At 39.0% G+C, this 14810-nt stretch overlaps 1 protein-coding gene across 1 annotated transcript in view; it reads left to right on the top strand.

The window, feature by feature from the left end:
* The first annotated feature begins 5380 nt into the window (after positions 1-5380).
* The window catches only part of LOC119918003 (liprin-beta-1-like), a 30787-nt gene continuing 21357 nt past the window's right edge, over positions 5381-14810 (top strand). The window contains exons 1-2 of the mRNA XM_038738488.1: positions 5381-5525; positions 13063-13142. Of these exons, the coding sequence (XP_038594416.1) occupies positions 13079-13142 (64 nt within the window). The 5' untranslated portion in view covers positions 5381-5525; positions 13063-13078. The remainder of the gene's footprint in view (positions 5526-13062; positions 13143-14810) is intronic.

Below are 14810 nucleotides of genomic sequence, written 5' to 3'. Positions count from 1 at the left end.
TCAGCAGAGGGTCACATACAGATTGGCCCTCTCTAGCGGTCCCAACCTCATTTTGGTGTGCTCTGGATATTGTGCATGTGTACATGGACTTGACATTTATCTAACAATATGTTGGTGGAGAAAATGGCCAAACCTAATGATTGTTTTCAGTATTTTGATTGCCTATTGATCGTCAAACACTGTAGATGTTTTTCTACAGTGGGTTCACTGAAGGTAGTGGTGCCGCTACAGAAAAAAAGAGCCCACTTTGAGATCTACCTCTTACACACAACTCACCGTGTAGAGGAGCTTTTAGGACTGGCACGCATGTGACTCAGATATGAATTATGATTTCTGTTTGCACTGCTGGATATTTCTGTAACCTGAGTGCTTCCACCTCTATTAATGTGAACCATCAGGAACACTTGACCTCCGCCTGGAGCCTCACGCTCCAGCTTCAACCAGAACAACTTGACATCAATTCAGCTATGTTGGTTTTGAGTCGCTACTGGCTCCCTCACCACGCAAAAAAATTAAAAATTGTTACAGGGTTGTATAGGGACCTCCAAGCAACAAGGTTGCCATGGCCACTAAAATCACCATGCTGCACGATAGGATGCTTTGGGACATTGTCTCCAGAGATTGTACTAGATAGGCAAAACACTTGAAGCCAGAATGACAGGCGGCTGCAGAGTTAAAGCTTTCAGCAGAATAATTTCTTTTTAAATGATCAGAGTGATGTGTATAATTGCAATCAAGTGCAGCAGTTGTTCAGGATTTCATCTCCAGTAAGTGCTGTACTCAAAAAAAAAAATAAAACAAGTTGTAAAAAAATTGCTTTTACTGTTATGATTGCTATATGATGAGATGCACAGGGGCACTTTCCCTTCAGAGGCACAGAGGAATATGTCTTACGAGAGTCATTTGTGAGACCATTTAACATATATTCCAGCGGACATACTGACACAGGTATATTCACAGAGATGCACCGAGGCTGCTATTAGAAGAGACTGTGTAGCTGCATGAAAGTCACAAGATATATTGTTGCTGTCCAGAGCTAACTGTAAATGTCCAATTTTGGTGTATTTGAAAGCTTCAGGAAATCCAAAGGATTAAGTGTTCCTTTACGAGTTGAGAAATGTCTCCTACTCTGTTTTGTCAGCTCATGAACAGTTATCGTTTTGGAGATACATGGTTTTCCCAAGGTTTATCTTCTCATAGTTTTGAATGTGCTCAGGTCTCCTGACTTAGACTTAATTGCCATGGGTAACTTTGTTTTGTTTGGCCCAGATCATTCATTTGCATGTAGCTAATTTGTTTAGTTGTATGTCTGTATCTGTATCATCCTGTAAATTTGCTTTTTGCAAAACCATTTTCAGTCACCATGGAATTTGTGGTAGCGTTTGCAATGAACTTGATGTGTTGATGTGTTAGAAGCGGGAAAAGTGGGCAAGCTTTAGGATTTGAGCAACTTTGACAAGAGCCAAATTGTGATGACTATCGACGACTAGGTCACAGCAAGTGGTCCAAGGAAGGAAACGCTGTGAACTGCCGACAGGGTCATGGGTGACAAAGGTGCATGATGCATGTGGGGAGCGAAGGCTGGCTCGTGTGGTCGGTTCCAGACGAGCTGCTGTAGGTCAAACTGCTGCATAAATTGATGCTGGTTCGGATAGAAAGGTGTCAGAACACACAGCGGACACAGTGGAGTCCATGCTTCAACGGGTTAGGACTGTTTTGGCGGCAAAAGGGAGACCTAGAGTTTGACAAGCAGGTAATGTTATGGCTGATCGGTGTGTGTGTATGTGTGTGCGTGTGTGTGTGTGCCTATATATATATATTATGTATTATTCTTTCTATAAGTTGATGTACAACAACCTGTATAGCTGTGTTAATTGCATTTTTATTGCTTTTGCACAGGAAGACGAAGATCCCATTCTTAATCCCACCTGCAATGCTCTCATTGGCTCAGTGAGCTATTTGAATCACTGAAATAAATTGGACATGTGGACAGCGATTCTGGAGGTCTAGGTCTCTCTTGCCAATGGGCTCTCATTTTGACAACATACAGAATTTCTGGAAACAACATACTGACATGAATTGATATTAACTTTTGGGGAGACTGAAAGCTCAGAAGGTAGAGTGGGTTGCCCCTTAATCGTGTTCCAAATCGAAGTGTCCTTGGGCAAGATACTGAACCGGCTGTTCAGTGTATGTGTGTGAATGCAGATGTAGTATAAAAGCGCTTTGAGTGGTGGAAAAGACTAGAAAGGCGCTATACAAATATGGAACATTTACATATTCTTAATATATTTCTTGTTGTGCTGCGACTCACAACCAGCCACATGTGAAATGGAAAATGAAAAACTTGGAAAAGTATGGATGCTTAATGGTAAACTGACATGGAAACTGAAATGGATTTGCAAACCATCCACATTAAATACATATAAATTTCCACTTTCATTACATTTGTTAAGTTGCAACAGACCAACGACTCTATTTTTTAGCACTACAGCAGTTCTTAGTGCCATAATACTGTAAATAAAAATGCTGTTTACAAAAGAGGGCACTAATATCAGAACAGGAATCTGTGTTGGTGGGCACAGTGAATTCAGATATCTGTATCAGGAGAGAGAAAAGTCAGATTCGTGCAACCCTAATATTTTTTTTCAAGCCTCAAGGTGATTTGGAACCACATAAATAAAACACCTGACTAATCCTCTGATGCCGATCCTTGCCTGCCTTACATTCGCACACTGATGATTTTCATTATGAATATGGTCTTCAGATATTGAGTGATGCTTTAGCTGAGAGTCATTGTTCAGCCTCTATCGGTACGCACCATATTGACATTCAAAAGCAAACCATGGAGCTACTACATGAAAGAAATTTCAAAATGGACTGGAAACACATGTGCAGCATGTCCGACATCACTACTCGTGTTGTAGCATGTGTTCAGTCTGTCTACATCATGCTGCACCAAAGGCTGCTTTCTATCTATTCCTCTGTGAGACACTGCTGTTTAAGCGTATACTGTCACTAAATCAAACACCATGCACCCTGTCTGTGTTTCCTCCAGACTGCAGTTAGACAGCCTATTTTCCTTCAGTTATTCTGCTCCAGGGTCTGTTACATCATGTCTATGGTAAATGCACTTGTTGTACTATGAAACAAAAGGACAACTTGCTGTCTGTCTTCTGCGTGCACCCCAAAGATGATGAGAACACCTCTAACTCCACCTGCTGGTTGAACTGTCTGTGTTTTTGTTTCATCCTCCCCCCCGATGTCAACCTCTATCCGCTTGGAGAACAGAGACAAAATATTTGTCAGGAGAGACTTACATTGTGTATTTTTTTCCTCCCCACAAAAAACAAGTGGTTATTATGAAATGACCTTTCTCGCTAAGTATAGGGCTTTTAATCTGCAGTCAGTCCATTGTAATTTGCTGTCAATTTGCTCCCACCCACCCACACTGTGACCACTGTATTGAATCATAACTCTACTGTGAACTGCCCTTCTTTTCTTGTTCTTGCTGATACTATAAATACCTGATACCTGAATAATCCCTGATACTATTCTAATAAATGTACTCATTGTACATAGTTTGCACAATCTGTTCAGTTTTAAGCCTTCAATATACGTCCAATATACACGTAGTATAGTAGTGCTTAAGTATAATGTACTTTGTTATCGTCCACCATAGATTTTAACTCATGTTATATGAGGTAAGGTAGTTCATATAAGGTATTTATTAAGAAAACCCTACAGAAAAGGATTCCTTTTATAAAGTGTGTACAATTACTATTAGAGACAATTAGTACATGCTTTTTTTAAATTTTATTTTGTGCACTGACGAGGGCAATTAAGTATAAAAGTCTTTCTCACTTGTTCAACAATGGAAATTAAATCCAACCATTAAATGCAAATGAAAGATATGGCGAGGAGAAGTAGAGAAGTGCCTGAGGAAAAAATTAACAGCACTGAGATATGGCAGTAGCTCACTTGATATTCGACATGTACTTTGTTTCTGTAATTTTCTGTCAGACACTTTAATCACACTTATCAACACTTGAAGCATTTTTACTGCTGCCATCATATATCAGATGGTGTCAGATAAATTTGATTAACTGCAATAAAAAGGCTATTTTGCTGAAAAGCTGATTTCAGACTTTGTGGCATTGACGACTATACAGGTGCTGCCTTTGTGGTCTCCTCGTAATTTATAATCTTTTAAGACTTTTCGCTTATTGAAATTGTGTTCGTTTGATTCTGAAGAAAATATTGTTGTCATGTTTATTTAAAAATAGTTTTTGAAGAAGCAGAAGAACGACGAGGAGTTGAAGCGCGCTGTGTTATATGACACCTTGTATACAATTTCCGTACAGCTGAAAACTCCTACTTTTCCAGTAGTTTTTTTTTTTTTAAGTTTTGTAAACATTGTCAAATAAGTAAACATAAATGAATAAATATTTACATCCATATAGCCTACATTAGAAAATAAACTTGTTACATATACATTTCTTTTCAAAAAACACAACAAAGTTGTTTTAAACGCATGCGTAGTGTAAAGCCAGTGGAATAACTATAACTGTTCCTGTACTGACTTTCAAAATAATAATCCCAAACTTAAACCATGTTTCATTCAATTAGCATGATAAAACTGGGAAGAACAACAAAAGTAAACATTGGGGGGGGAACAGAGAAAAGGTTTTAACTAAAAGACTGTTAGGGTTTTCTTCCTTTATCTTGGGACCTGTTGGTCACTAGTGGAAGCAGTATTCAGATATGTTACTTAGGTAAAAGTAGTGATACCACACTGTGAAAATACTCCACCTGCTTTCAAAACCTTTCTTAAGCAAAAGTATGTAAGTATTACCATCAGCAAGTACTATTGCAGAAAAATTGATTCCTGTCGGTGTTTTACTATTAGTGTTTTAGGATTAATGTGTATGTTGCATTTTACTGCTGTAGATGTTTAACGCTAATTTTGACTACATATATTGTTGGGTAGTTTAACACAGCAATTTGTAGCATTGCTGTCCTGTGAGAACCACTTATCTCTAATAAGTCAACTTTTCATGAGCTCAGAAAAAGAGCCCTGTTTTCAGCTTGGTCTTGATCCATTTTCCAGCTCATCCTTGGGGGTGGTGGGGTGGTACTTGTAGGAGGGTGTTTCAATCCGCAGTATTTCACTTTCTCAGAAAAGAATCGAATTCAAAATTACCAAATTTGGAGATACATGGTTTTCATGTATTCGAGATGTACTACCTCGATTTTGTAGTTGTGTACAGTACGTGGGTAAATGTACCTACTTATTTACATTGATTTTATTTTGAAGGCATAACTTCCGGGATTTTCCTCGCTGTCTGTTTAGCTTGACGCCGCTCGACATGTCTTCAGTTGGGACGAAAACTTCAGCTCACAGAGACGTTCAATGGGAAGTTGAACGCTGATCATGGAGCTCCTGTGAAAAGTGGCCGAAGTGTTTGGAGGAAAACTATTGGAGACTGCAGGACACCTTCTCTAACGTTTCTTGGTCGAAAACCGTAAGTTCACAGAAGTTTAAATGAACTTTCGAAATTAAAGTTAGTTTTGTCGGCGTCTTTGTGCAAGCTTCGTTAGACTGTTGGGCTACTCTGTGTTAAAACTCAGTACAAAACCGCATAGTTTTCCAGTTTTTATTCTTTTCTATTGGATATAAAGTATCTAACAAAGTTGTTAGCTAACTCATTTTCCCTTGGTAGTAAAATCAAATATGTAATTTATTTTCTAAGGGTAAAGTTACAATATGGCATCTGTGGTGAAAAAGAAGACATTAGAGGGTAGTTATTATTGTTCATTGTTTTATTTCATTGACGCTATTATTTTCTTTTCTTCCTTTGGTATCAGAAAAACTTGCAACATCACTTGCAATTTTATTATAATGGTATGTTTTTGTTTATTGTAGAATCATTTTACTACTCAACCAAGCCAACAGCTTCTTATTAACAAAAATCATACATGTAAAACCTACTAATTCACATTATATAAGTGATATATCCTCATATTTTGCACCTGTCAGGGCATTGTAGTTTCTTTCAGTGAGTTGAATTAGGCTAACTTTGTATGCAAACACGTTATTTTAATTTAACCAGAGATCATTTATGCATCACATGTCCCTTTTATGTAAAAAGCCAAACAGTGAATCACTGTAGTGAACCTCCAGTCACACTCGGTTTGGCCCCTACTACCATTTACTGTACAAAGTGCAGTAGCAGAGAGACAAAGCCAGCACTTTAAAGTTGCGTCTGGTCCAGTGTCAGCTTCTTTCATTATCAGTCTTCTGCAGCCTTTGTTTGGATAAACCTCTGTAGTATACAGTTGTTCAGGAAAAACCTCCTTCCTGAGGCGCTGCATGACCTCCTGGCAGCCCTCCACTCTGCATACGTCTAATGATGCCTTGGCCTCCAGGCAGAGAACTGAAAGCATAACAAAGGATTTGATTTCCTTCTCTGACAATAACCATATTTGTATCCCGCCACACTCTCAGGGCTAACGGCTGGCTGCTCAGAAAACCCATGCTGTTGCACACTTGCTTGCACAGCCATATCTTGATATTGCAGTGGCAGAACAAGCATAATAAAACGGACTTTGACGTTGGTAGGTGATTGTTGAAATAAATAAGTCTAATCTCCTGTCACCAATCATCTGGTTTGCTCAGGCAACAAGCATTTATTTGTTGCTCCTTCAGGTGAAGAGGCTCTAGTTTGTATTAGCAGTGCACTTGGCCTGCCAGATCAACATGGCACAGACCCCAACATTTTCACGTTTTTAGATTATTATTTGTCTTGAAGCCACGTGTCAAGAAAATCAACGGCGGCCTTTCTATGTCAGCCACCTTTTACTTGACATTTGCATTCCTTGCATTCTTGGTACAGTACTCTTGTGGTGGCTTCTTTTGAAAGAAGGGAGGTGTCACTTTTAAATCCCATGATATATTGGGATGTTTACGTGCTTCTGAAATTAAATTAAAATCCTTAACTTAATCTGAAACAGTTGTCTTGCAGGAATATAATTAAAGGCCCAGTTTTTATGTATGAGCTGTGCAAGTGTTTTAGTTTTGCTGGTACAGTCAGTGCTGGGAAATGGCGATTTCTGACAAAGAGGAAGACATTTCTCCAGAATGTGCCAGGAAATGCTTCCTGACAGGACTGAGTGAAGGTCTTCCTGAGTGTGGGGATGCCTCTGTTTCAAGCCTGTTTATGGTTTAACTCATTTGCAGTATTTTGCTTATCTTGTGAGTCTAAGTTTACAGCAACAACTGTGGAAATGTGCCCACAAACTCAGAAAGGCCTGCTTCTGTGCTAAGACCTTGATAACAGAAGCAATGAAAGGGAGTTTTTCCTGGCTTGCTGTGAGCTGTTACGCAGTTCCTCCTGCCCCTTTCCACAATCCTCTTTATCCCCCCACTCCAATGTGATTTCTGACTGTGATGTAGTTGGGGGCCACATGGAAAAACTGCAGTAACGTTGGATCAGTATCATGTGAGTCTCTGAAAGACAAAGAGTTGTTTTGTACAACTGCTGCAGTGAGAAATAAAGCACTAGTTTAAAGTCTGTGCTTTGATGTTTCTGTCAAACAGTCTGACCTCACAGCAGCCCAAACTAAAAGTCCACCTGACCATCTCTCAGGGGGGAAGTGTAAACAGAAAGCAGGGTGTTTGACTGCTGGTTGGATTTCACTTGAGACTGAAGTTCATGTCATGCTTCATGCCCACGGTCCCTCTGAAAGTACTACTGTAACTATAACTACTGTACTGCATCTAATTGAGGTTAGAGCTGAAACAATTAGTCAATTAATTGAATATCTTTAAATATATGGTTGTTGGACTGGTGAACAGACAGAACAGTACATTTGAAGACATGCCCTTGGCATTTGACCTTTTTAACTATTTTCATATTTTCAATATACAAAACAATTCATCAGGGAAATAAACTGACAGATCACTCAATAATGAACACCAATTTTTAGTATAGATTTAGTATTGTCTGAAAATACTGCAATTAGAACTATGCTACATCATCACTACAGCTCTTTTTACTGCAACCACACCTACTGACACCACTACTTTCGCTAATACCACCGATAGTTTAGTTGATTTTATTTAATTAGAAATTCTTGTTGAAATCAGAATGTCTCGTCAACAAAGACCATAACTTTGTAAACTATCTTATGCTGCTTTCCACTGTCATTGTGGGATGGTCACTAAGGATAGCAAAGCTTTGTCATTTAAAACACAAAAGTACTGGTACTTCTGGATGCAGTAAAATCTGACATTTCTTTTGGTAATATGTTAAATAATTATCTGGAGTAAAGAATTAAAAGGCACTGGAGACCAGTAGTTTTAAGAGCAGTGGCAGCAACACATGCACAAAGTATGCTGAATAATTTTCTGTTTTGGAATGAGAAACAGCTCTGTATTCTAGCTTAATTCAGTTTTTAGTTGATGACGACAATCTGCTGATAAATCATTTGCATGAATAGAGACATGAGAGTGATTAAGCTATTTAAAGCGGGCAGACAGATGGCAGACTACGACCCAGTGAAAGCGTCCTTTGTAGTGCTGTAATCATTAGATTAATTTGATTTGATTAATCAAATAATAAAATTATAATAAAAATGAAATTTGTGATAATGCGTTAAGCGTAATTTTTGAAACAGAAATGACAAACACGAGATGGTTCCCGGTTCTCATATGTGAGAATTTGCTGCTTCTTCCTTGGTCTTACATACATTATTAAGTATTTTTGGGTTTGTTAGTCAGACAAAACAAGACATTTAATGACATTGTGACAGGCTTTTCTTCCCAGTTTTCTGACATTTTATCGACAAATCTATTAATTGAGAAAATGTTTGTTAGTGGTGCTGATAGCATACAAGATAGGATCATCAACTTTACGATGTGAAGCTGCAAAGCAGATACTTATACTTAGTGTGAATAGCAATGGAGCTACTATTGAGCCTTGTGGGATGCCTTTGTTAACAATTTTAAAGGGGATTTCATTTGAAACCATCAGCAGGAAGAAAAAAAAACAAACAGCTGTAAGGAGAATAATAAAAACCAGTGAAAAGCAAATTATTGGGACTTCTTTAGATTTATAGATTAAAAAATTCTGCAAGCTAATTTTACTTTTTATCCAAGAAGCAAGTGTATTGTCCACCATACTATGACACGCATTATGACAACCATGACCATTCTGAAATGCACATCTGTACCACAGATGGAAGGACACTAGTGGGGTGTGTGTGTGTGTGTGTGTGTGTGTGAGAAGCCTATATATGTCTGTGTGTGTTTTAGAGCCAGACCACTCGGCATAGGGTCAAGTAATCCCAGGCTATTTTCTTTTCAGATGCACTGTCCCTCCCCCTCCATATCTCTTCTTCTCATCTGGTTGACGTTAAAGCCACTTTACCTCATTAGAAAACAGATTTGTCTTTCTATAAAATAGATTTGGAAATATTACTTCTGTCAGATACATTTTAGATACAAGGCGTTGATGCAATTTAAAAAAAAAAATTTAATTTGTGTGGATGTTCTGTTGCGAACCACAAGTGAATTGTGTTTTTAATGTGGTTAAACACTGTTAGCCTGCTGGTTCAAGCCTCAAACAAAGTGCATTCAGAACATGCAATGATGTAGCTTTGGACAAATAAGTCAATTTGAAGAAGCCGTCATTAGTCCTTTTTATTCATGTCTTCATTAACATTTTCTACTTGTCACACACGGTAAGCTAAGGATAGCTAATGAGAAGTTATATTGTCATGACATTAATACATGGGCAATGCTTTTCTATTCATCCATCATGTTTCAGCAAATCTCACAAGCCCCATCGTGTAAAGATGCTTGCTGGTAGGATCAATCATTGGTTTTGGTCTTTTCAGGGTGTTAATTGGCATTAATTAACAGAAAAATACCACCAGCCTGATGTCTTTGTAGTACTCAGGGTTTCGTCTGAGGGGTGGAAGGAGGAAGGGGGGGGTCACAGAGGTCGGATGGGGGTGGGGTGGGGTGGCAGTACCAGGCATTAGTGTTTGGTTTTTGGGAGAACTAAACCTGCTAAGGAATGTGTGCAGTGCTTACTCCTACACTGTGCGGCGTTATCAATCATCATTACAGACACTTCTTCACATGGCTGTAGAGCTGGACCCTCATCTGTTGGCTTTTCTCTTGAGGTTTCGGTCAAAAAGTTCTTCATTGACGACCTGCTCATTACTGATGTGAAGAGAAGTGGAAAATGTCTCTGCCTGGCATTTTAAAGGGTCTGGTGTTATGAGTCTTGAAGAATGGACAGACTAGTTTATGTGGCAGTGCCATTTTCTGCCACATGACCAGCACAAAATTACATGTAATTGCGGGTATGATTCTTGCTCAGACATAAATGATGAGACTGATAAGATGCCCTACTTTTCCCTGAATATTTCTCATGAACCTCGTAATACCAGCCGTGGCTTTCATCACAAGACAGCAGAGACAGGATGAGCTCAGCCTCAACTCTGGTAACAAACTAAGATTTGTTTGATCCTAAAATGTTCTCATTCATCCTTTTTTAACACCCGTGGTTGAGCCATGACCAGAAGTACAAGATAGTTTAGTATGAGAGCGTCACATCATGCAATATGTTGTTTTCTGCAGTCACACGGGGAGAGAGAGAGAGAGAGAGAGAGAGAGAGAGAGAGAAAATGTTTGGATTCTCAACAAAGAAGCATCTCTTTTTGGAAAAGGGAACAAAGTGTAGGTTTCCCCCATGGCACCCCATCAACAAGCAGCTGACCAAATACAGCTTCCACCCTGGTGAGAGTGAGCCATGGTTTTCCATCAAGAAGCATTAGTAGTAAAATATGTATCTTTGGCGCTCTTCCACCCTGAATATCCCATGGGAGCTTTAAAATTTAATTGGAAAGCAAGGTTGTTTTATTTTGAAATCCAAGGTATTTTCTGGCTTATTTACCAGAAGGCATGTATAGTCTTGCTTTAAATGACATGAAAAGGTTCATGTGTGCATCTACATCACCATAATTCTGTTCATAGTCAGTCTTAGTAATATGGTTGTTGAGTGATGCAAATAAACAGCAGTGTGGATGATGTTTTGGAAGAAACTTTCCGCCCCTTCTGTGCAGTGTGTTGTTGAAATTAGGCAACAAAGCACTTAAGGCCCTTTGTGTTTTAACAGCAGCCGCCAGCTCAAATTGAAGCCATTGGTTTAATTATGCCCTTAATGTCCACATTTTACCCTGCTGGGTGTGACACTGTGACCCCAGAGAGGGAGGAAATGAAGTAAACCCTGCTGCGCCTGCCCCCTACCACGGGAACAAGTAGAGCCACTGTTTTTATGTTGTTAGTTCTGGGCTTCAGCTGCTCTCTCTGCATACTGTATACCATCTCAGCCCCTTTAAATCAGATTTAGTTTGAAGTGATAATTGGTCAGTACAAGCAAAGGAGAGACATGTGACAAGTGTTTGAATTCAGCAGTCACAAGGATGCTGTACAATTTTGTTATGGAAGTTTGAGATGCCAAGCATGCCAATGCTACGAGGCCTGAGACCCCTGGGAGAATAGTGCCATTATTCCAGATAGGAGCCTGCCCATGAGCACCCGAGACTGCACGGCCACCGGAAATAAGGCCTGCTGGGTAAGAAGTCATGGAGATCACTTTGTTTTTTGTCTCTCAGGCAGCCAGTTTTGTTGTGGCACAGACTGCCGGGTTAATTAAATGCGGCAGTCATTTGAAAAAGGAACAATGAGAGCTTGTGCCATAACTGGATTAGTGATAACTCAGTTCTGTTTTTTTTATTTGGAAATGTAAAAACATGCAGGCCGGCTTTGTAGTATGAAAGGGATGCTTGTACAGGAACAAATCAATGTTCTTAACAGTGAAAATAATTTTAGGGTTGAAACTAACAATTATGTTGATTATTGATTTGTCTGGTCTGCTCTGTAAAATGTCAGAAAATGGTGACAATCGCAGTTTCCTAAATCCCAAGTTTGCGTCTTGAATTACTTGTTTTGTCTGAATGACAGTCTAAAACTCAAGAATATTCAGTATACTGTAACATAAAAAAAAAAGAAATGAACACAATCTGGAATTAGGGATTAAATGATTGATTGTACCCAATTAATTGACTCTAAAAGGGAGTTTGATTAGACTATGGGTCAGCCAAAACAAAGCGGTTTGAATATGTCAACTGAGGCTATGAAAATATTCAGTTACAGGTACAGATTAATCAGTAATAAAAATAATAGTTGCAGCTCAGATTATGAACAACCTACAGTTTTCTTTCTTGTTTTGTGTTTGAAACAACCTGAAGCCATTAGTTTAAAGATTTCTTTTTCAGACTGTGCTTAACGCTGCACATTAGTACATTAGTTCCAGTCTTCTCACCACAGTTTGACTTTGAATCTGTATGAAAATGACTATACTTGTTAAGTCATTTCCATCAGCTGAATGTCCATCTAATCACTTCTGTGTTGACTTTTATATGTAAATGTCACAAAATGTCTAAAGAGGCTACTGACTGATGTGATGTTAACTTTAGTGAGCTGTTGTGGTCTTTAGTTTGGTTTTAGTGGTTGTTATAGAGCTTTTGATCCTATCACAAAGTCTTATTCAGCCTTCTTGCCCAGTTGTCATTAAACATCTACTTTAGATGATCAAATTTCCACTTTTCTAAACTAGTTGAGATACTTTTACCTCATCCTCTTTTTTAAATTTACAATACTTAAACCTTTTGGAGGATGGCTACTTTCCTGTTTTGAATAAAGGCCTTTTGATTTTTACTTGTCTCACTTTCATAAACACATAATTAGGGTTTGTTTATGAATTGGTAAAAATATAGAAAAAGACTCGCTGCTGCAGCCATAGCCGCCTACTTTTCCCATCATGCTGGCTACTGTACATTTTGGGGAACCCCCTGTCTGTAGTCTGGTGGAATATAAAGCAGACTCTGTTATTCTTTAATGGCTTAGCTTTGGCAGAGTTCTTTATGGATCCTTGCTGTCTTTTCCCCCTTGTTTCTTTTGCTTAACTCTCTTCTTTTCTCTTTCAGATTCATTGAGTAGAAGATGATGTCTGACGCCAGTGAGATGTTGGCTGCAGCCTTGGAGCAAATGGATGGCATCATAGCAGGTAACCACATTGTACACTTAGACTTTAAGACCTGGCTATATCACTTTTTTGAAGTGGGCATGGCATACTATGGGCTCTAGCCACATCTGGAATCCATTGGATTGCAAGCTGGGAATACTACGGTAACACAATGTGCCCTTCTCCTTCCACTTCTACCAGCAGTTTAATTTAGTCCTTCTGAATATACATAAAAGTTTGGAATAATGCTGAAATTGTGCTGCTAGATCACTGCCCTTTCTGCCTCCACTGCATTCCTCCATCATGAGAAATGAAAGCAAGTTTCCATTGTCCCCGCAGTGACGGAAACTAATGATTATTCAAGCTCTGTGAGTTTGGAATACAAACTCCTGCCTGGGAACTTTTGGCCACGCTCTGGGTACATGTGCCGCTGCAGATGAGCAGAGCAGGCTTCAGTTTCGGAGTCCCTACTTTTCCGCTGATGTGTGTAATTATAGCGCTGACCTTTCCAATGGGAGCGAGGCAGCTGATCACATGACATCCTCCACTCCCCCCTGTTTTCGCAGAAACCACAGCCGTCGTCGAGCCCCACTCCCTGGCTACTGTGGGGAAGCCATGCTTGTTTGGATATTTATTAATTTATCTCGCTCTTTGTTACCGTTGGACATCTTCATTATGGCTGACATTTAAGACAGATGACAGATGGTGTGGAGTAGGCCAGAGCACACGATGGGAACATCGTGCACTCGAGTTCAGTCAACACGCTGCTGCATTTGCTTCCAAGAAAAATCAGAAAATCTGTTTTTCACAGATACAGGAGGAGATTTAATTGCCATTATTTGCTTATACTGTGTCACATGATGTTTTGATACAATCCCTGTAAACATTTGCTTGCCCGCTATGTTTGCAGGAGTGTGTGTGTTTGTGTTTATGCATGGGTGGAGAGAATAGTACCTTAAATATAGTTATTATACTGTTGCTGAAATGTTAGTTTGAGTAGGAGTTCAGTTATTGCTAAAAGATGCTCTGTGTCCTCTGTGTAAAAGTATGAGTCTCTTAAAAAACTGAATGCTCTCAGTGGAAATGATGTATGATAGAAGCATTTTTAATTAAAATACTTTATTAAATGACATGTAAACAGCAGTAATTATCAGCTGCAATGCCCTTGGCAGTTATTTTTGCCTTTTAATGAATAGATCAGTAAATGTGGAGCGAGTGGATAACATGTAAAACGTTCTCCTGTTGGGTGTTGGCGTTATGTATTAGACCATTGGCCAATCATGATGCAAATTTAATCAGAATTCAAATAGTCTACTTAATTACTGTAAGGAGTGCTGTATGCTGTCAGCTAATTTTGAATTATGTCTGAATATGCCACTATGAATAATCAACAGTGAATTACACCCAGACTTCGGAGACCAGATGTATAAACGATCAGAATCCGATTTATTGGCCAAGTATGTGTACACATACAAGGAATTAAACTCTGATTTTAAGTTGCTGTCAGTGTACTTACTCACAGAACAATTTACAGTAAGATGTAAATAGACATGCATCTGAACAAAGAGGTAAAACACTGAACATGCATGTTCCATGTGACCAACAACATGGTGTCTAGATGCAAGTCAAGTGTGCTGTAGATTGTAAACAGATTTCCCCCACGTAAACTTAATAAACATGAACTTGTAAATATAATAACAGTATGTGCTT

This window comes from Micropterus salmoides, unplaced genomic scaffold (assembly GCF_014851395.1).
Source record: "Micropterus salmoides isolate LMB-PRFRI ecotype aquatic unplaced genomic scaffold, ASM1485139v1 Ms_hic_scaffold_23, whole genome shotgun sequence".
Classification (NCBI taxonomy): domain Eukaryota; kingdom Metazoa; phylum Chordata; class Actinopteri; order Centrarchiformes; family Centrarchidae; genus Micropterus; species Micropterus salmoides.
Note: the sequence above shows the minus strand (reverse complement) of the source record. Positions and strands in the feature narration are given on the sequence as shown.